The sequence below is a fragment of the Camelus bactrianus genome, chromosome 5 (genome assembly GCF_048773025.1).
Source record: "Camelus bactrianus isolate YW-2024 breed Bactrian camel chromosome 5, ASM4877302v1, whole genome shotgun sequence".
NCBI lineage: Eukaryota > Metazoa > Chordata > Mammalia > Artiodactyla > Camelidae > Camelus > Camelus bactrianus.
The window spans coordinates 56254663-56277806 of record NC_133543.1 but is presented as its reverse complement, the minus strand read 5'-3'; the positions used below and the strand labels follow the sequence as shown (position 1 = coordinate 56277806).

At 34.2% G+C, this 23144-nt stretch overlaps 1 protein-coding gene across 6 annotated transcripts in view; it reads left to right on the top strand.

The window, feature by feature from the left end:
* The window catches only part of LNPK (lunapark, ER junction formation factor), a 65500-nt gene extending 52436 nt beyond the window's left edge, over nt 1-13064 (top strand). For 2 of the 6 annotated variants that reach the window (XR_012507050.1, XR_012507049.1), the window contains exons 10-15: nt 2722-2827; nt 4074-4144; nt 4931-5101; nt 6647-6729; nt 6904-7071; nt 12040-12179. Coding sequence is in view for 4 of the 6 variants with exons in the window: in XM_074363918.1 (XP_074220019.1) it covers nt 2722-2827; nt 4074-4144; nt 4931-5101; nt 12040-12275 (584 nt within the window). In the remaining 2 variants the exon portion in view is untranslated. Of the gene's footprint in view, nt 1-2721; nt 2828-4073; nt 4145-4930; nt 5102-6646; nt 6730-6903; nt 7072-12039 lie in introns of those variants that run through there. The other 4 variants (XM_074363918.1, XM_074363917.1, XM_074363919.1 and 1 more) reach the window with 3 other exon arrangements.
* Nucleotides 13065-23144: the final 10080 nt, after the last annotated feature.

Genomic DNA, 23144 nt, shown 5'->3' with positions numbered 1-23144 from the left:
CCTGCCTGATAGTGAGGATGTTCAGGCCACATACATTTAATGTAATGATTGATTTGTTTATGTTTGAGTTTAAATCTCTTTATCGTGCTGGTTTTTTTCTATTTGTCCCATCTGTTCTGTTACCTTTCTCCTTGTTTTCTGCCTTCTTGTGGGTTGAGTATCTTTTATGATTCCATTTTATCTTTTTTTTCATTGCTTATTTAGCTATACTTTGGGGTTTGCAGTATATATCTTTAATTTATCAGAGTTCATCTCAAGTGGTATGATACTAGTTCACATGTAGTTTAAGAATCAAACTACAGTATACTTACATTTCTCTCCTCCTGGCCTTTGTGCTGCTGTTGTCATACATTTTACTTTTTCATGTGTTGTAAACCCCTCAAGGAATTACAGATATCCCTTGCTTTTTGAAAGTTCACTTTACACCACCTTGCTTTTGTGAAAGACCTACGTTAGTACCTGTTTTCACTACCTGAAAGAAATTGGAAGAGGGTTTTCGCTTTTACAAAAAAAGGTGATAAGCGAAAATAGCGTTTAGCATTTGTTTTGCAGCGAGCCATTATAGAGGCAGCGCACATCCCAAGCAGCAAGAGTGGCACCGCCAAGCTCCTTCCCTGGGAACTACACTCAGCATCTCAGCATCAAGCCACCATAGCTTTGAACTATGTCTGTGAGCCTCTGTGCTTTATCTCAATTTATTTTGTGCATCCGTTAGCAAGATGTGTCCTAAGGTAATTACTTCTTCACTTTATGCCATTTGGCTTACGAAAGCTTTCATAGGAACTTTTGGATAGCAAGGGAAGCCTGCATTAGTTTTTCTGTAAGCCATCAATTGTTTTTTAAAGAGATTTAAATAAGTTTTATATATTTACCCAGTTGGTAACCATTTCAGGTACTCCTCTTTCTTTTGTGTAGATCCAACTTTCTGTCTGGTGTCATTTTTCTCCTGTCTGAAGGACTTTCTTTACCATTTCTTATAGCACAATTCTGCTAGTGATAAATTCTTTCAGTTTTGTATTCAGAAAGTCTTCATTTTTAAAAGATATTTTCACTAATGCAGAATTCTAATTTGATAGTTTTCCTCTCAGAACTTTAAAGATAGTGTTTCACTGTCTTCTGTCTTGCCTATTTTCTGATGAGAAATCTGTCATTCTTGCCTCTGTTTCTCTGTACATAATGTGTCTTTTTCTGACTGCTTTTAAGGCTTTCTCGTTATCACTGTTTTTAAGCAATTTGATTATGCTTGCCTTCATGCAAAATTATGTTTCTTGTGCTTAGTGTTTGTTGATATCCTTGGGCCTGTGGGTTTACAGTTTTCATCAAATACGGAAATTTTTTGTGCATTATTTCTTCAAATGTATTTTTCTTTCCCTCTGTCTCCTCTTCTGCACTCCAGTTATATGTATACTAGGCTACTTGAAGTTGTTCCACAGCTCACTGATGATTGTTCATTTAAAAATCTTTTCAGTCTTTTGTGTTTCATTTTGTATGGTTTCTATTGCTCTGTCTTCAAGTTTACTAATTTTTTTTTTCTGTAATGTCCAAACTGCTTTTCATTACATCTATGGATTTTTTTAATCTAAGACATTGTAGCTTTCATCTGTACGGGTTCAGTTTGAATCTTTGAAATTTTTTCTATGTCTCTGCTTAATATATTGAGTCTTTCCTCTGGATTCTCAAGCATATAGAATATAATCATAATAAGAGTTTTAATATGTTTGTCCATTAATGCTATCATCTCTGTCATTTCTGGGTTACTTTTTTGATTGATTTTTCTCATTATGGTTTGTATTTTCTTGCTAATCTGCGTATCTAATAATTTTTTGATCTGATGCCAGACATGTAAATTTTACCTTATAGGATGTTGGGTATTTTTACATTCCTATACAAAGCTCCTCTGAATACTTACCCAATGACCTATGAGTTACGAAGTTTTCTACTCTGGCTGCTGGGAACATGTGATCTTTTTTTGCCCCATGTGAACACTGGTACCTTTAATATTTTAGGGAATTTCTTTCTCTGTCCTCAGGTAGTTTTCTCACATGACTCCTTTGGAGATCTTTGATGTTCTTGCTCTATGCATTCTCTCCTCCCTGGTACTCTTTCCAGTGAACTCAACCTCCCTTGGCCTCCCTTGAGTTCCAGCTTTATCTCCTCAACTCAGGGAGACTGATGCAGTTCACCTGGATTTAGCCTGCCTGAGCTGCTACCTGGAAACACTCTCCAGGCAATGAGCTGGGGCAATTGTAGGGCTCATCTTAATTTGCTTTTTGTCTGTCAGAGATCTTTATCCTACATTGCCTGATACCCAATGTCTTTAAAACCATTGCATCATATATTTTGCACAGTATTTTGGTTGTTTTGGGTGGAAAGGTTAAATCCAACACTGATTACTCTATTACGGTCCAAAGTGGAAGTCCTCTAGTTTATTATTACATAAGCTTTTAAGAGTCTGGGCACTTACAAAAATTAATTTGTACAGAACTCAACATAGTTTTATTCCTTAATAGATTTTGTTGCTGGTTCTATAATATAACACATATGTAAATAAATTTTTTGTAATGCAGTATTTTTAATGCAAATTTGAAAACAGATTAATAGCTATTTTTATTTTTAAAAAGTTATTTAAAAGTTCTAACAAGCATAGGTAGTTCTTGGCAACTGAATTAAATTTTAAATATATATATAAATTTTATATATACTTATTTATTTATTTACTAGGTCTTCATCCTCCTGGCCCACCTTTAGCAAGACCCATTCTGCCCCGAGAACGAGGTGCTCTGGATAGAATTGTTGAATATTTAGTTGGTGATGGTCCACAAAACAGGTAATGTTTACTAGGGTGGTAGATAAATGAAAATAAAGAAAATCTTATTGGTTAGGGTGTGTGTGCACATGTATTAGATTTTCTACCATTTTGTGGCTCTTGTTTCCTGATTTTAGAACGTAGTGGGGTATTTTATAGCCCTGCAAAAGAGTTTATTCAATTATTTTTCAGTAGCAGTTTGGATAAAGTATTTAGGTAAAATATTTTAAAATGTATTATATATAATGGAAAAAATACTGTAACTCTGCCTTGTTATAATTGTACTATAAGATTATTTTTGGTAAAATTGAATCATTTCATTGAATCCTTTAAACTTGAAGAGCACATAAATAGTGCAGAGTTGGAGTTTTATAGATATGAGTACTAGACTTAATGATGGTGATAATTTCACTAACAGTGAGGACAATTTCATATATTTGGCACTTACAGTTCTAAAGTGCTTTTCCATTTATTATCTTATTTAATCCTTATAGTAACTCTAGGAAGATAGGTATGATATGAGGAGAGTAATTGTTACAGTATAGATTTTAAATAATTCTTAGGATACTAGAGTAAATATTTGACAGTGTTATCAGTTAATATTGTTGTTTTAATAAAGGGACTAGAATTTAATGTTAATGAAATAAATTGTATGCTATTCAAAACAGGTAGAATATTGTTTGACAGGGCCAAGTATTTGTTATGTACATACACAGAGAACACAGAGGGTATATAAATAGAAAATGAGGAAGATGTTTAAGTGTAACTGGGATAGATACAGTAATCATGATGTATAGGAATTAGCCTTTGTACTCAGCTAAACAAAATTAAATTCATTTCTTTACTGCAAGTCTTCTCAGAGGTTTTAATAATAATCATTGTGAATCTTTGAGAGGTTTCATCTTTTCCAGTCTTATCTGACCACAGACTTGGGGTCTGTCATCTCCAGGAATATATGTTAGGAAACATTGAAACTGAAGTGTTCTGTTATCAAATATAGTTCTGCTTACTTAGTAAGACTATTTTCTTTTGACTGTTGCTTAGTTTATTTTTAAGTAGATGTATAAATTATGTTTTAAAGTAGTTGAAATTTTGGCTGTTGTCATGCTTAAAGTGTACTGTTTATTGTTTACTAAGTAACATCTAATCTGTTGTGACACATTTAGCTATGTTAAAATATAAATTCACTGTGATGGCTGAAGTAGCCTCTCTCATGGGCTTTTTGTCTGATTTGTAATTGGTCTGTTCACTTTTCCTTTTGGTGTAGGTATGCCCTTATATGTCAGCAATGTTTTTCTCACAATGGCATGGCTTTGAAAGAAGAATTTGAATACATTGGTAAGAATTATTGGGCAGTTAGATTGAAATATTTTACTCAAATATTTCATTCTATACCAATTCCCATGTAATGTCATTATATTTTAGGTACTGTCTCTGTCATGTTGTTCAGGTATATTGTAGAACACACAGCAAAGCAGGAAAGACAACTCTGCTTTTATCTTCATACAATGTACAGTCTCTCAGCCAGTTGTCCTCAAACTTCACTGTGCCTCAGAATCATTTGGAGAGCTTTTAAAATTATGATGCCAAGGTCCCACCTACAGATAATCTGCTTTAATTGATCTAGGGTGGGGTCCAGGTATCAGGTATATCTTTTCTAAAGATTCTCAGAGTATTTTCATGTGCAGCTACTATTTAAAAATATTGTACTAAATTAATTATGCTTCTCAAATATGACATACTACATTTTGGGGGGCAAATGAACAAGGTTTTGGATTTGAACATACCTAATGATCCTGGTGACTAGAAATGTAATTTCTGTAATGCATTTAGGTAATTATTAATATTGCTTTACTATTAGTTAACCTGCTATGTAACTTACTATCTTTTCTGCTTTAAAGTTGATATTATAATTCTAATAATAATTAGAAAGTACGCTTTAAAATAAACTTTGTTAGAACACCTGCCATAATATTATTAAAACCACATGGAATTTCACAAGGGATAAATAACTTTTGAAGGGTTCTTTGACTATTTGTAAAAGTAATCTTGAGTGTTACCTGATTAGTCCTTAAAATTTATTTGGTTCATGGTTTTATTTATTTATTTTTTAATTCTCTGCAGCTTTTCGTTGTGCCTACTGTTTTTTCTTGAATCCTGCAAGAAAGACCAGGCCCCAGGCTCCAAGACTTCCAGAGTTTAGTTTTGAGAAGAGGCAGGCAGTGGAAGGTTCAAGTTCAGTTGGTTCCTTGCCCTCAGAAAGTGTGATTTCATCAGAGAACCAGATCAGTGAAGGTATGAACATGTTAATTAAAAAGTTTTATTTCTTAATAATGTTTGCTGTTTAACAATAACAGCACAATGCTTTTAGGCTTCTTGCAATGGATCAGATTTTGCAGCATGTATATATCAGCTATTGCTCTGATACTATGGCCTCCTATGTGATTTGTATGATGTGTTTCAGTTTTAAAGCACAAGTTATACTGTGTTAATCAACATCTAGAAACAACTAGGTAAATACTGTTTATGGCATTATCTCTTATAATAGCTCTTGGGAGATTTAACTAGTAATGTTTTCATGGAATTTTTCAATTTATTTAAATGAAGCAGATTATTAGCATCATGAAACTACTACTCCTACGGGTAAATTTCTTATAAGATTTATAATTAACATTGATAAAAATAGATTTGTGCTTATGATTTGAATGAATAGGAGTTACTCAAAAGCAGGAAACTTTGGAATTGGAAAGTCATCCTTATGTTCTTCAGATGACTGTGTTGATAGGACTTTGGAACAATCTATCGAGGTCCAGGAGATTAACGCTGCTGATGAATGTCTTTGTTGTAAAACAACCTTATTTTAGAGAAACAGATTTTTATTAGGATTCATTGGGTTTTAGAACTTGTCTTTCAATTCTGTTTTAGGAATTCTTGAGGAAGTTTCATGAAAAATGAAAAAGATAAGGTGGAAGATCTGACTATTAATTGCCAACTATTTCTTGCTATTAATATTGGATGAGGAGCTGTTTGTTAAGCAGCTCTGAATTATGAAGATTGCTAAAATTATGACACAGGCCCTGATATTTTGGTGCTTCGCCTGGTATAGAAAAAAAAATCCATATAGGAAGTTTTGTTCACATAGTTTAACAGTCAGTATTCATCCTTTTAACTTCTAGAAATTATCAATTACATGTATTTGATTTCTTTACAAAATCACTGAATAGTGGAAAGATTGCTTTTACTGAGAATAATATATGAGGTAGTGAATTTTCACATATTGGAAGGTTAGTATGATAATTTGAGTGTCTTTGTTTGTTTGTTTGTTTAAACTTTGAAAATGAACTTAAAATATCATGCATTGACTTGGGCTTGGCTTTTGGCTTACTAACAAATATCAAAATGAATTTGAATACAAATAGCCATTACAAGAGGCCTGTGTACTTCCAACACTGAATCAATGCATTCGTCTTCTCCAAGTCTGAAACGTCCACTCCAAACAGAATATCAGATTTTTTCTTTGCTTAAGTCATGCTCTGAGCTGCATGCTGTCACATGCAAATCATCTGCCTTGCCATTGCAGCCTCTTGGAACTGAAAATTAAAGAATTTCATACTGAAGATGCCTAGAGGAAAAATTGAAGTCCTTTCCATGAGTAACCTTGCTTATGAAAGCTAAAGTGAATATTTGAAAACCAGTAGTTGGGACAAAAAAAAAGAGAAAACAACCAACAAAATAGAAATCTTGATAATGAGCCCCATGCTTTCTATCTTCTACTAAGGTCAAGATGCATAGTTAGCAAACAACACCCAGCTCTGTACCTTTCCTTCTCATCTAATCTAGGAGGAGCAATATCCCAGATGTCTCATTTTCTGTCAGAAATCTCTGGAATGAAGTCTAACTGGCTCAAACTCAACCCTAATAAGGTAATGTTAATAGGTGAAGACAAGCTTGAAGCAGGGTCTGATAACTCCACAGTGCTAGAAACTGAAGCACCAATTCCATTTGGTTAAGGTAGTCTCTAGAATAGTAACTTCTTCATCTCTTTGGATTTATCAAAATGGCTATTATGAGCACCTTTTACTTTTTTGGTTTTCCAGAAGACTGAAAATTTTTTCCAAGACTCCTGCCTCAAGACTGTGATACACAGTTGTCATTTCCAAGCTGGATTCCACTAGTAAACAACTGGAAGCATTTCTGATGAACAGATGAAGCTGCATTTATTTGAATGCTGGTGGCTTACCCTGATGATTAGATTGAACTATGAAGTAAGAGCATATCATCTCAGTCTCTCTGCTGACAGCCAGTGTTATTAAGGGCTTATATTTGCTGATTTCTGCATTTTTAATGTGGAAACTTGAGGTCTGAAAGAAAAACTCTCTTGCTTTAATTTTTTAAATTTTAAAAAATATTGAAATAGCTCTTTGATTGGAACTAAAAGGTAACTTTCTTCCATCTGAATTTTTTTCAACAAATATTCCATAACCATTTAAATGTAGGATTAATAGAAGAAACCTTGTTTTTCAATTTATGATGCAAGACTTTGAAATTAAATTTTGTCTTGATTGTGCTACTGGAAGATTTTGCATTTAGGATGAGGCACAAGGCTTTTGAAATTTTCGAATCACTCTTTAGAACAACATATGAAATCTTGGAAAGTTTTCGTCAAAGAATGAGACCTAGAAGAAATTCCTCCCATTAATTGCTCATTTGAATTCCTAGAATTTTTTCTAGAACTGTGTATCCAGATGCTTTGGTAATAGAGCGTTAGAGAAAGCAAGAAATTAGGATTGTCATTTTATCTAAGAACATACTAGATATGGTATGCCAAAGTGATGAACTGCTTTTTGGTTCCTCGGTTTCTTTTATTGTGAAATGAATAATATAGTAATATTTGAGTCTCTGCTAAGCCATGTTAAAGTGGGTTTATCAGGTGTTTTTTTTAATGTGCTTTCCAAAATAACTGATACATAGCATTCTTAATCAGCATATGAGGTTTCTGCAGTTAGTATTCCAGTATAATGATTTGTAGTTAGCATGTTTGAAAAATACTAATATTGTTTTCATTGTTCAGTTATATTTGAGTGGATCTTATTTAATTCTTTTAGTAGAATATAGCACTTATGGGAGTGGAAGTAACTTGCTAATTATAAAACCCATGGCATCTAATCAGTACTATCAAAAATAGCAAGTAAAATTTATTTAAAGTGTAATTTATCTTGATAATTTGATTTCTGCTCTTCCTTTCTTTTAAGCAATGTACTGTTACAATTAGGTTATGTTGAACTAGGGAAAATTCTATTTTTAGTATTATTTATTATGATGCTGTAAGAAACTGAACTATTTGATAATGTAAATTTTGTTGAATTCTGTGTATTTATCAGGTCCAAAAAGCTTATACCTTTATTTATATTTAATTATATATAGCTTACTGAAGATGTAAACTTACCTGTAGTATGTTTTTGCATATTTGTTTTAGGCATAGAGATCTTTTGGCCTTTTGATTCCCTTTTCTAAAACATCTTCACCTACTAGTTTTAACATTTATACTCACCTAATGGGTTTGTTCACCAATGGTAAATAATTAAACAATAGTCTGTGTGTTTAATATGAACTGTTTTTTCATAGGTGGTTTTCATTTATTTGAATTTTATTCATTGAGTCATTGAGTTGAGTTTTCGGAGTGAAATTCATGTCTATTCCTTAAATATAAGTTAGCCATTTCCCTTAAGGCAGAGTGATCTTGCAAAAACTTGTTTTGTTTAAAATCTGAGTTCAAAGACAAATTGTCCATTAATTTAACAGATTTCCTTTGGGTAAGTTTTATAGTCTACACATAGAGTGGATACTGATATGTTAGCAAGGCGAAAAATTTTTTTTAAGTTATTGCAAAAAGGAATAAAAAGAATCTAAATGGATTCACTACAATATGAGGGGTTTTTGAAGGCATAATCTAAGTAGAATCATGTGTTTTGCTGTGGAAATTATGTATTTCTTTTGGAGATATATGAAATTGTTTTGCTAGACTATTCTTTAATTTTCTTAGAAAATTATTCTTTCAAGAGCTAGAATAAAAACCTAAAGGTAAGGTGATCTTTTTACCTGTTTTTGCATGTGTGTGGTGTATGAGTGAGATAGCAGTATTTGTTACACAGTTACGCTCAGTGTTATGAGTGAGTTGTGTAGCTGAATTGAAGCTTTGCCCAAACATCTGGAAGCTTTGCCCAAACAACAGCTGTTAAAATTTGGTGGAAAAAGCTTCTCTTTCAAGAATATTGGGGTGGGAGTGGGGTAGGGGCAGGAGTGGGGAAAAGAACAAATTCCTTGGGTCATTTTTGTTTCATTGCATTGTGATATTTTGTTTTCTGGGCATAACAAATGTCAAAGGTGATTTTTAAAATTTTCTTACAGATGAAATTAGGTCATTCAGGTAACTTTGTGTCAGGTTTAGTCTTAAACTGGTGGTACATAAGGGAGAAGTATTTAATTTGTGTGAACACAAAGGCTGGTTTCTCTTTCAGCATTTTATGCCTAAATATTGACATCTACTGTAATGCATTTTATACCACCAAGCTATTTTAAACCACAGCTTCATAGAAAAACTGTTTTTAGAATAGGCAAATGATACTCTCCCATAGAAATAAAGTGTACTTTTGGAATACATTTACTAATCTTATTATAAAGCTCTGTGGTTTAGTTATTAAACTGATAATACAATTCTCTGTTGATCTTGCACACCTGGTTCAGTTAAATCTTGTTGGGATGACTTCTCACAAAATGGCGTTGGCTTCCAAACATTGAATATCTACATTGTTTTTACTAGCTGATGTCTGCATTATAGGCATCATGACACATGTGCACATACAGGTTTTTTGTAATGTTACTGCTATTAAAATTACTCTTCTGCAAATTAACCTGGGGAGAGAAAAGTAGTCATTAATAGGCTTTTTGTTTGTTTTCAAACCCCACTCATCATTTCACTAGTTTTTAGTCTTCTATATAGTCTCTGAAATACAATACAGTATTGATGAGCAAGTTTTGGTGTACTTGTATATGTGTATAATGCTGTTTTCTGATTGTGACAGCACATGGTATTTCTTAAAATTCACCCCTGTAGTGTTACGAAATTAAGTACTATAGTTCTTCTCTTTGTATTAACTACTTCTTTAAGACCCCAGAATTTTTTAATTAAATTGGATTTGACTAGGGATGTGTCTGTTTCTGAAAATAGTTGTATCACAAAGCTTTGGTAATATGATAAATCATGAACTTTGATACCTCCCCTGTTTAAGTTCAGTACTGAGGCAGTCTGTCAGACAGAATATGAAAAATTATGTGGGCCTGTGTTCACTTAAATACGTTTATTGATGAACAGAGTCTTGGATTCTGAGCTTTATGTTTTTTCATTTTGTGTGACTTTATTGGAAAGCTTACTAAATTATAATCAATTGTAAAGTTCTTGGCAAGTAAGTATTGCTCTATGGCCAGAGAGTTGTGGAAAATCATGGCTCTTAAAACTCTGCCCTGGATAAATTCTGTGAAGGTAGAAATGCAAATGGTTAGTGACTCCTGAAGTTTTTCGCTGAAGGACTTGTTTGCCCTTGTAGCAGAAATGACATGTACATGTCTGTAGAGTTTCATTTCACTTTCTGCTTTTCCTTTGAGCACTGAGGCATTCAAATAACAAAACTCAAATGACCTACTGCTTTTCCACTTTGGATTTTTGTAAGATTCCAAGTGGTACAGTGGTGCCATTTTAAGTTCCTTTTAAGATAAAAATAGCATTTTTGTGACGTGAACATTCCTCACTGCTTTTTGTGATCATGTGAAATTTTCATACAGTAAAACCTCATTAACTTGGATGTCCCTAACTGTGCAGTTTTGGCCTTTCATTCTATATATAAAAAGAGAGAAAGAGATTGTAATTAATTCTGTAAACTAGCGTCTAAGGTATCTGTTTGAAGAAATAGTTAAAATATTTTTTGAGTCTTGGCATAGAGTGTGTAAGATACAGATAATTTGAATTTATTAAAACTGATACGATGAAACCATAAATTTGTAAGACCTCCATGTCAACATGTGTATATATAGTACATAATTTCTTTGCAAAACTATTTATTTTATTTATCTAGAAAATTCTGGCCTGTACTATACAAGAAACTAAACTGGAACTTTTTACTAATGTAGACTGGCCTTCCCTCCAGATTTTTTGAATCAGTAACATTTGTAATATATTCTAAGGGATCATCTGTGAGGGTACAAAAATCCTATTTGTGTAGCTGATGTGGTTTAAACATATTTCTCCTAACAAGAATATTAGTTGCTATTTATTACAAAGACAAAACAAAGAAACACCTCAGCGTTAGGTTTTTACTTTGATTTGGAAATTGGGTGGCCCAAAGCTTTCTGTTTCTGTCATTCCCTTCCCTATCCCATTCTTTAAACTTTAAAGAATTAAACTTGTTATTATTGTTGTTGTTATTATTAAATTATTATTAAGAGATTTGAATTTAATGAAACTCAAAAGAGTTTAAAGGGAGTAAATTTCCAGGTAGGGACTAAGACCCTTCCTTGGCTTTTGCTATGGAGACAGGAGCAAAAGACTCATCCCTTTCTCTCCCTGGCAGTCCCTTCTGACCCAGCGGTTTAGATCCTGAGGACTTGTCTTGCAGAGGGATGAGGGGAAAAGGTGGATCCAGACCTCCCCAGTCCTTGGATAATAGAGAAGTACATCAGTGTGGGAAATCACACCACCTACACGTACACAAACACGAAAGTTTACATTTACACATTGGTCATAGGGTTGCCTGGGCACAAGGGAGACCAGTTCCTTCAGGAAACATAATCTGGGAGTCAGTATACTTGCTTTGTTTGCTAGGCTGTTGTCTTACAGCACATGATTCTCTTGGGACTTTGATATAGTTGAACATTGAACTTTCAAATCCATCTTTAGGAAAGTTGCTAAATATTATGAAAGTTCTTATATTTCATGATATATGGGGTTTTAGGTAAAAGTATGTTTATGGCTTTGTTTCCCTCCTAATTTTTTCCCCCTTCATTCACACCAGTTCATATATGGTATGCTATAGGGGGTTAAGGACATATTTTCAAAGACTTTAAGGATAATGTTAGACTGTTCTTAGACTGTTTCTTAGTCCACATATGCGTGTGCTTATCTTACTCAGTAGTTTCAACATTTGGATATTCCTAAAATCTTGACCCTTTTATCTTTTCAGAATCTTTAGAAGAACACGATGTTCTTGATAACAGTACAGAGCAGACAGATGATAAAACACCAGATACAGAGCAGACCAAAGAAGTGATTGAACAAGCACCTGGCACAGAGGAACCAGAGGAGAAGCAAGAAGAGACTGAGAACGAGGAAACCTCAATGAGTGAAGCCAAATCAGCAGTTCCCAGAGCTGATGCTATTCCTAATCCTGAACTATGTGGAGAACCTTTGACAGTGTAGTAAACGCTTCCACGTGCCTTCAACTGGGTATCTGTAGTCTTGTTGATGCCAGTTATTGCTTTTTTAGGTGGTGCTTTTTTTTTCCCACTCAAAAGACATGCTTGATATCATTTGAATTTAGATTGCCTAGTTATTTCAGTATGTTGAAGTTATGTCTACTGGGTACTAAAATTAAAAGCAAGTGGTGTCAGTAAAGTAAGATCCTTCTGAATGTACAAAAACTGATACTGTTTAGACAGCTTTTAGGTATTTTTTTTTTCATTCTAAAATTAAACAAATATGATAGGAGTTTTATTTTCTAGTTGTGACCTGTAAATACTATCCATTTTGACATAGGAAGAACTTTAGTTAGGAATAAGTTCTAAAAGTGTTTGTTTTAAGGAATGAAACTCAATTAAGATTTTTTAATACTTCATAATTAAAATGGATAGAATTTTAACTCTTGAGATATTTGCCAGGGGGTGAAATGTCTATTTAGGCATTTACATTAAGAGGTATGAAAGTTACTGCAGTAACAATATAGGCATGGACATGAATCCTCATTAAGAATAAAGTTGAACAGTCAAGTGCAGAGTTACTTTTGGATGTCTCTTATTTTGCAGCTGGGCCAGAGGTACCTGATGTATATAATTAGCTTATGTTTACATATTAACATATAGGAAATATCTCTGCACTTGACTGTACTTGCATTTTGAACGTTATTTATATTTGTAAAATAATGATGATATTATAAGTGAATTTGTGCTCTTGTGTGTATTTTGTTAAGGAAAATAAAGATATCTGGCAGCAGTTTCTTTTTGTTAAATATCAAGCCTCCTTCAGACAACATCTTGGGTGGATGCTTGGCTACCTGAAAAGTCTTAGTAGGAAGAGCTCACCATTCAATAAGCCTATACACTCAACTGAGATCAAATTATGATCTTTTTATTTAGACTTGTTGCCTTTCCAATTCAGAGAAATAGTGACATTTAGAAATAGTGACAATTAAAATCTAATTAGAGATTAGATTTTTCTGATTCAGGAAAAACTTAGGCCATTTGTAGTTTTTTATTTCGAGAGACATAGTTTTGTGAGAATAAGCAGTTAGTTACTGGTTGTTCATTGAATTTAATTTGTATTAAGGATTAACTGGGAAATTTTTTTGACCCAGAATGGTAATTCTTGGACGTTTTTTTTAAGTACACTGTTATCTTTTCTATCTTCCTTTTATCTCTCTTCTCTATTATTAAAAAGAAAATTGTAATCAAGTTATTATGCCAGAGGGACAATACCATTTGTTATCATTTAAAAATTCATCTTTATGCTTTAATATCTTATATCTGATAGGTATTTTTAAGGAGCCCAGTCTGTTAATGGTCTTAGGTGTAATGGTATAGTGACCAGAGTTTTCAAGATTACCGAACTGGGCTAATTCCAGCTCTGCAGTCTTGAGCAAGTCACCTGACCTCTCTGAGACTGTTTTCTTCATCTGTAAAATTGGAAGAATCACACCTACTTTTGGGGGTATGGGTACAATTAGAAATAATTTATGTAGTGTGATTAGCTCATTGCCTGATAATTAATAGATAAATGGTAAATGGTAGCATTTTATACTATGAATATGAAAGGGCTGTATATCCTTCCTCTTGCAGGTAAGGAAATGAAAAAACAATATGAACATATAATTCAGCTGTTCAGAATCAAGCCAAAGTTTTCTTCATCAACTTTTCTTTATCATATACATGTATATAAATGCATAAATTAAGGAAATAGGAAGCTGAAACTATGGAATATAGTCCTACTGAATATAGTATTTTTTAATGAAGCCTGATATCAGGTTTTTTGTGCATTATTGGACCATACTATTTTAGGAACACCTTACTGAGTTTTCTTATTAAAAAACATTCAAAGTCAGATGTACATCAGTGGAAAATTAGGAATACCTCAGAGAAATATAATTTGTTGATAAAATCAAGCATATATTATGAGAAATATCTTTGAAAGAAATACAGAAGATGGTTAAAAGGAGGATTAGTAAAATTAATACAACGGGTAACATGCTGTAATCATAAAGTACCCTTTAAAATAGAAAGCTTTATTCTAATAGTGTAATAAACAGCTGATGGTTGAAAGAATGGTAAAATGTCCTATTTCTGATTAAGACTAGTATAAGTGAGAAAAAGCAAACTTAATGCTAAGGGCTATTAGCTAGAGAGATCTTAATTTCCCTACTTACTAATGTTCAACAGGTCATTATCTAAATTTTCTCACTATACCCTTAGCATAATCTACAGACAAGGTCTGGCTTCTCTCTCCATCCCTCTTCCACATAGCCTCAGGGCCTCTGAATTCTCTGACCATGCTAACCCCTTTCCCACCTTAGGTCTCAGCTTAAATTTTTTCTCAGAAAGATGCCCACCCAAGCTCCTTATCTAAAGCTGACCTCTGCCTTTTACTGGGTCATGTCACTTTATTATCACAATGTGTAAGTATTTTATCTGCTTACTAGTTTACTGTATCCCTTCATGACATAGAGTCTATGTGTGCAAGACTCCTGTCTTATTTACCCCTGTATCTCCAGGGCCTAGCACAGTGCTCCACACATATTTATTATGTGAATGAATAACTTTGTTGCTAAATGCAGTGAAAACTGTCAGTCTTAACTTATTCCACTGTCCGACAGTATTGAGTACTCCCTTTAGTTTGAAACAGTTTTTTTTCTTTTAGCTTTTGAGTTCTCACACTACTGTTCTCTTGCTCCTCTGGCTAGTCTCTGTCATTTTCAGACTTCTTTTCCCCTGCCCATCCTTTAAATGTTGGTGTTCCATAGCTTCTACTATGTCAGCATTTCTTCCCTCCATGTATTCTCTCTAGGGCTCTCATCAACCCTCCTGGATTTAATTACCATCTATCTCTCTGATTGTCGGATCGCTACTGATCTCTTTCCTTCACTTCAGAGTGGTATTTCACCTGCCTGCTGGAATGTCTGTCCCAATCAGTTTATTTTAAAATGAACACTATTTTCTGCTTCAAACCTTCAGAACTTTCAAACTTTCTGTGTTTCTAATCTCATCAAATAGTGGTACTATTCAAGCCAGAAACTAGAGTGGAGTCTATCCACTCATCCCTTTCCCCTTTTTCTGTCTTAACTGTCAGTTTCCATCTCCTAAACATCTTCCAGTTATACTCTCATTTCTCCATCCCACTAATGTTAATGGTAATAAACATTTGCATTCTTTCTCTGTGCCAGGCAATATGCTAACTGTTGTATGAGTATTATTTTATTTGTTCTTTGGCAACAGCCCTGTGAGAAATTTTTTTTCTCTGAAGTATAGATGAGAAAACAGGTGTAGTGAGTAAGCAACTTGGTAAATGAAAAAGCTGGGATTTGAATGCAGGCAAATGACTTCAGAAATCTTGCTCTTAATTACTTTTGTACTGCCTTCTAATTCAGGCCTGTATCATCTCAAATTTGTCTCTTAACTGATTTCTTTGTCTCCAGTCTTGCCCATGGCTGTTTATTCTGTGCACTGTAGCCTGAAAGAGTTTTCACAATTGGAAAACAAATCATGTCATGCTGTTACTTAAACCCTTTGATCATTACTCACTGTTCTTGGAATAAAATCCAAACTTACCCTTACGGCCTGCAAAGCCTAAGTCATTTTACTCCTAGTTATCTCTGGCATTTCTCACCACAGCTACTGCCACCATTCCTCTTGCCTTGTCCCCCCCCACCCCCCACTTTTAATACAGCTGTGCTACTGTTTTCTGTGGTTTGCATGTACAAAGTTTTTACTAATCCCCCAGCCTCCTAGTGCTCTTCCTCACATAGACATAGGGACACTCAGTAATAGTTGTTGAATTTAATTAAAATAGTTCCATTTAGAACCCAAGTTTAGAAATTTTGCTAATATTGTTACTAAGTTATACCTTTTATTCCTGAAATTGGTCTTTCTCATTGTATGCATTAGATACAGTCACTATTATTTGGTGAACATAAGTGAATCAGGAGAGCTATAGCTTCGTGAGGTTGGGGAAGAGATACTAACTGTATAATGATTTTCATTAAATATTGTATGGTGAGTGTTGGAAAATATAAATGACTTATATGAAGTCATAGGGATATCTAGCACCTGAGCCAAGCCATCACTCAGATCTCAGCTCTTAATGTAGGATGCTTTATATTAAACCACCGATTTTACACTGTCAATCAGTATTGGTGTTAGAGTTTATTTAAAATACGTAACATGTTTACTTCTATTTCCAGCTGACAGTAACTACTTAACTATCTTAAAACTTTTTTCTAATTCTTTTCCTTATAATAATACTTTACAGTATTACTCTACAATATTACCTCTTGGATTGTGTGCAAGTAAGTTAGTGGAAGGGTCAAAGAATGAAGATAATTTATGGCATTATGGTAGTTATTTTGAAACAATTATGGAGAACAGAGCTGCTTTAGAAAATTGAAAGAAAATAATTAGTAAGTTATTATCTAGTATAACTTCAGTTCATTGTAAAAATTATAGAAGAAATTTAAATATAATTTATGAACTCCCAAAGAGCTATTAAAAATAATAAAAGTACTTACATAAAGATGGACTAAGATACAGTTGTGAATTGATGATCTGCTAAATCTTAGTTTGTAATTTGACTTGTTTCAAAATTATTAGAGACCTAAATGTATTAAATCTACCAAGTTAATAAGTAAAATGTGAATATATAAAATTTCTGTTGTTACTGTGAACAATTTTAATGTAAGAAACTAGTGTCTTGTTTTTGAACAGTTCATTGGTAGAGCTTTAGTTTCTGCCTCAATTAAAACCAGTTGAGATAATCACACAATAACATGGTCATTGCTGAAGAGGAACAGCTGCTAAAAAACAGGAACCCCAGTCAGTCCCTTTTCATGGTCACTCGGTCAGTTGACTTTACTATGCACAAAAAAAGACAGAAGCAAATGAGACTGGTTAACAAGTATGCTGGTGAACTCCTTTAAAGGATGAGTAAGTGTTTGATTTATGTCCACAGATTCAGGATCTGAGTTTAGACAGATAAATAGAAAATATAGAAAAGTACATTTATTAGAATATAATCAACATTAAAAATTAAAATGAGTACAGAATTAAAACCTTATTAAAGTGTATCAATCCATAAACTATTTGTCTCAGCCTAATTTCTTTTCTCAGAAACAAATCTACACTATTTTAATACTATTTTAAAATGCCTTTTAAAAATGTTGAATTTATTGGATAGTGGATGTCCCCTGGTTACCTTTATCAGCTTGCCTTTGTATGAAACTTAGGTTCCATTTAATTTCCTATCCTTTCTCTTCTACAGGCCCTGTTATATGTAGTTTCATTTATACTACTCATGGGTTTTAGGAGAACACTGTCTACTTACTTCTATATTATTTGATTTTTTTTAAACCTAGATTTTCTGCTTTATGCATTTTTCTTTTTAATATTTGTACCTTCCTTTTTCCTTTGGCAGCAAAATTGATAGAATTTGGAAGCACTCTGAGAAGATTAAAAAGAGTTCTCAAAAATCTCCCTCATAAATTAGTTTAAGTTCTTATTCCAGGATTATATGAGAATAGGCCAAATTTTCAACTGCCAAAGACTTTTACCAGATCCCTGGCACTCGATTTAGGAAAACTGGGGAAAATCATTTATTTTTGTGAAAATAAATATTTCTATCTTAGTCTGATTTTGAAGGAATGAAGAAAGTGGGGCATTACATGCACATTTTTTTTGAATATGTACTTCTGGTCAGGCAGTGTGCTCTGGTTACTTTCATATCCATTCTCTTAACAGTCTCACACAGACATGTGAGGGGATGGAATCCTGTCAAGTAGGGATTAAATTAATTCCCCAAGATCACTTAGTTTATGGATATTGTAAATGGAATTGGAATCTGGGATCTTGAAGTCCTGTCCTTTTCTCTACTGCCTATAAGCCCTTTCCTTTTTTGGCATCTGAAAAAAATAGACTCAGGCTCTTGGGTTTCTCGTATTTTTGAAGACCTGGATTCGTTTTGCATGTTTGTATGATCTTTTTAATAAGGCAATCTCCTGTAATTGGGCTTGGTGAAATTAAATAGTATTTTATTTATTTGAAGACAGTCACAATCATTACTTAAGAGTGGGGATGTTTTTTCTTTCCTGCTGCCCTCCCCCTGGCCCACCCTGCCACACCACCTCCCCTCCCCTCAACCAGCAAAGGAGAGAGCAGCAGCTGTTCAGGTTTTAGTAGATTCTGATAAGACCAATTTATCCCCCCAGCAAACAATTGTCAGCAGTAGTTTGAAGCAAGCGAGAATGTTCAGTATTTCTTTTAGGTCAGGATGGTACAAGACTACTAAATTGTGAGTTAGGATGGTAGTGCTGTGTATTTGGAGTAGGAAGAGGAGGTGGGCAGCAGATGACTTGCCTTCTAATGAAGAAGCTGAATTTGGGGTTGCTGTGTTCATAACAAGAGGTATGGTGGCTGACACTTGTTTTTAACAGTGCCTCCAATAGTCATGTAAACAGTTCCATTTGTGCATTATAGGTTTTATTGTCTCTAAAGAGTGATTTATGCCCTTATTTCTTCATTATTGTCTGCAAGGTACTGCCCTCTGTCAGAGAGCCTGTGCTATCTAATTTTTTAGACCTTTGTCTTCATTAGTACAGCAATTTTAGCTTGTGATCATTGTACGAGTCCTCATTGATAAGCTAAGACAGTGCGAGATTCATGGTGCTGACATCTAACCTCGCCACTGGCTTCTTGACCCTTCTGCTTCCGAAACATGGGTTCATTTTTTTTTTTTAAACCCAAAGTAGAACTTCATCTATTTTTCACACACATTGTGGGCAGTTTAAAGGTTGGTCAGAATCAAATATTGTGCTTTCAAATTTGATAATGTATGAGTACAGAAGGATGACCTTTGATACATGGTCATACATCAACATGACATGAGCAGTAAATGCAGCAATTACCTTTACTACATTGAAATGGTGCTTTAGTTTTAATCTTCAGAGCAATTATTGCAAAAACAAAAAATGCATTTGTGTTCTTATAAAATTTGTAAAATTAGATATCTTTAGAAACAGTCCTAATTTATGCCCTTGTTTTCAATATGGGTTTGGTTTTTTTTTAATAAGATGCAGTAGTTCACTATCAAAAGATGTTAATTGTTGACATGATAATGTTAGGCAGGTTGTTGTAAAGCTACTTTGTGTCTTATAAATGTGTTTTTTCCCAAAAGGATTGAATCTTGTTTCTGTACAAGAGTTTTACCATTTGCAGTTTAAAATATGTTGAAGTCTCTGCCCAGTGGTTATCTAAAGGAATATTTAATGGTGACAGGGATTTTTATGTTATGCCCACACACAGCTGCATGTAGCTTCTACCACTGTGTATGGGATTGTTGCCCCAGTGTGTTACTTTATACATTCATTTCTCCTTCTATGAGTGCCTTCTATGTGCCAGGCACTGGAGATATGAAATGAATGAGACATGGACCTTACCCTCAGGGAGTTCACAGGCTAGTAGAAGTTTAGTCTAATAGGTCAGTTCTGTTTTAAGAAGTCCCAAGATGAAAACCCAGTAAGTTGACTTAGAAAGTGCTAAGTGAAATGTACATTGGACTTAGAAAGTCAGGAGACCGAGCCTGCATTTTGACTCTGCCACTTTCGTAGTATGACCTTGTGGGGAAGTTATGTAATCTCTCTGAACCTTGATTTCCTTGACTATAGAAAAATGATGAGGAATACACAGAGCTGCTGTAAGAAGTAAATAGGGCAAGTCCAGGCCAGTTCTGGACTAGAATGGGAAACTTCCTTTTCTACGTCCTGTCCTTCCTTGATCTCCCTTTACAGTGCTCAGCCAGTTTACTATTTCCTTATGAATTCCTCCTTTTCTGGTACAGAGGTTGTCAGCAGGGATTCAGGGAGTCCCAGGGCCTCTGGAACTTTTCTGCCGACTTTTTTAAGTGTGCATGCACATTTTTCTAGGAAGAGAATACATAGCTCTCATCTAATTTTCAAAGGAAACCATGAATCACTAGAGCAGGAATGCTGTAGCTCTCTTCTAGGAGAAGAACTATCAAGGATATTACTTAACATTACTGAAATATTTAATGATGTAAAAAATCAATTGAATCTCAAGCACCTTGTCTTTGGGCATTAAAGAATACATCAAATCATCCCCATGGCCAGAAGCTATATGGCAGGTACAAAGCAGCAATACTATAGCAGTGGCAAAATCAGTATAAAAATGAAACTATAGTTACTTGTGTTGGTCTTGTGTGTTTTTTAGATTGCTGATAGCTTTATCTGTGATCACTTAGATGTGAAAATTGCTTAAAACTTGTCAGCTTAGTGAGATTGCATTTTGAAAATAAGATAGGGGTATTGTAAGGAATCACAAGGTATCTTACTGGATTTGATGATTAAAGTTCCACCAACCCCCCTTTTGTTTCCTCCCTCCACCCCCATCCTGGAACTTTCTGCTCAGGCAACCATAAAATTAGTTTTTATCACCTACACTTGCCTATTTCTCTCTCTCTCTCTTGGTTTTTAATATAAGAAATCTAAAGCACAATGCTAAGAAAAAGTTTTACAGTTATTTCACTGCTTTCTGTCATGGCAACACACTACCTGCTTTCTCTTCCTTAGGTTCTTTTTCAGTCTTTAGTCCTTTCAGCTTATGTGCTTTATAAATTGATATGTACACAACCAAACTGTGTCTGTGCTCTGTGGGGTCCCACTTGCCTCCTGTAGCTTCTCTCACGTGAACTGCTGTTGCCAAAAGCACAAGCCAGTAACTGACCATTCCATAGCACCTGAAGTCATGGGCACCTGGTTACTGGGAAGAGTTTCAAACTCTTAACTTTTTACGGACTACAGAACAGCTATCAAGTGATAAAGAGTTTTTGTCCTCATACTCTGGCGAATGCTGGCGGAGGGCTTCAATGCCTGGTCTCATTCCTTCCACTTCTTCCATTTCTCCTTCAGGATATACTTTGAGTTTGTACATTTGCTTTGTAGGTTGGGTGAGGGTTTAAATAATGCATTTAAATATTTTTGAAGTATTTTTAATGTGAGAAAATGCTCAATATTTAATATTAAGAGAAAAGTGAATATGAGGTTACACATTATACATAGTCTGGTCTCATGTACAAGGATCTAAGGGGGATTTATAAAAATGTAACAACATGACATGTTATAAAATAACAAATTTAACAAATCATTTTTGGGTTGTAGTATATGTTACTTTTTTTTTTCACTCCCCCCCCCCCCGTACTTTGCAAACTGAATATCAAGAATGTGTATTACTTTTAGCAAGTGTTTTTTAAAGTGAAAAATTAAAACTTTAGAATGGTGATCTACAACAAATCACTGTGTTACAGAAAGATTTCTAAATTCAAGTAAATAGTTCAGTTATTCCCAAAGTCAGAACATTTTCATATGTGCAAAGTCTTAGGAAAGAGTTCAACTTCAAAAGGCAGAGGGAAAAAAAGTTTATCAGGGCAGTAAAAGCATAAAGACCTCTGTTACTTTGTAATAAAGACGAGAAATGAATGCTTTATGAAAAATGTGGACTTAAAAGTTAGGAAGGAATCTGAGAAGCTCAGATAATTTTTTTCTTCCAGCAGCTTAAATAAAGTTCTTTCAGCCAGTAGAATGGTAGGAAAGCTCGCATACATTTACATAGTTTCTCCTCCTTCCCTTATACGCACATATATAGGCATGCACAGCTCATTAATTCCTTTAATTAAGAGGAATGAATCAAAGGTTTTGTCTTAATAAGCAGTTGCTTCTTATACACAATATGGCACCATAATCCTTGATCTTCCCTTAATATATTTCTTTGGAAATCTCACAAGTTGTCAAGACTGCTTCTTATGGATGGACAAATAATTTCCTAAATCTGGGTTCTGATAAACATTTGGAAATAATCACAACACAGTACGCAGTAATGCATCTTGGTGCAGATTACTCTGGAATTGTGATAGCAATTACAGCAAAATCTGACTCAAGTGTCCCAAATTGAGAATTTGTGATAATTTGTGATAGAGATGAGAATAAATTTCATGATTTAGACTAGATAGGTAAATTTATAACACATGTAAGATTTTGTAGAAATATTCATTTTATGGGCAGTTATGTTAAATGTCTACGTATGTACAGCAGTGTACACAGAGGCCGCTTTCTGATGTGCCATTTTCCTACCTGGGAACCACACTTGATTGAATGTTTAATATAGATCCAACCTGCTGTAAGACATCTTGTGTACATAATGTCTTGATCATTAGAAGGATTCTTTGAAACAGAAAATTATTTATCTCCATTCTCTAGATAAGGAAACTGAAGTTCAAGGAAATTCAGTAATGCATCTAAGGTCACACAGCTAGTAAGTGGCAAAGGCAGGATTTGAACCTAGGTTGATTCATAAATATTTTACTATATCATACCAGCTTTGGTCTTGTTCATTTGTTCAAGATGGCTTTTTGCCAGCAATACTCTCTACCTTATATGCTTTAAAGTGATTAAAATATCATGTAAAAATGTTCCATAGTAATATTTTTGGTCAATATTCTGAAGGATATCTTGAAGAATCCCTTTAGCAAGATAGTCACGCCTTGGATTGCCCTGATTTTGTGAAACACTAATGGAGATGTTGCTGTTAATTTAGAAGCTGAAAAAGAATATGGTACTGCTTGCTGGCTTCTCCTCCACTTAATAAGGAACAGTGTGCGTTCTTTTCCGTTTCACCGCTGGCTTTATAAACTTCTGTGCTACCGTGCAGATTGAGTTGATTTGTGAAAACCAGCAGAAAAGATGATCATAAGTTGTTCTGTATAAAATTACCTTTCTATTCTTTGTACTAAGTAAATTTCTAAAAC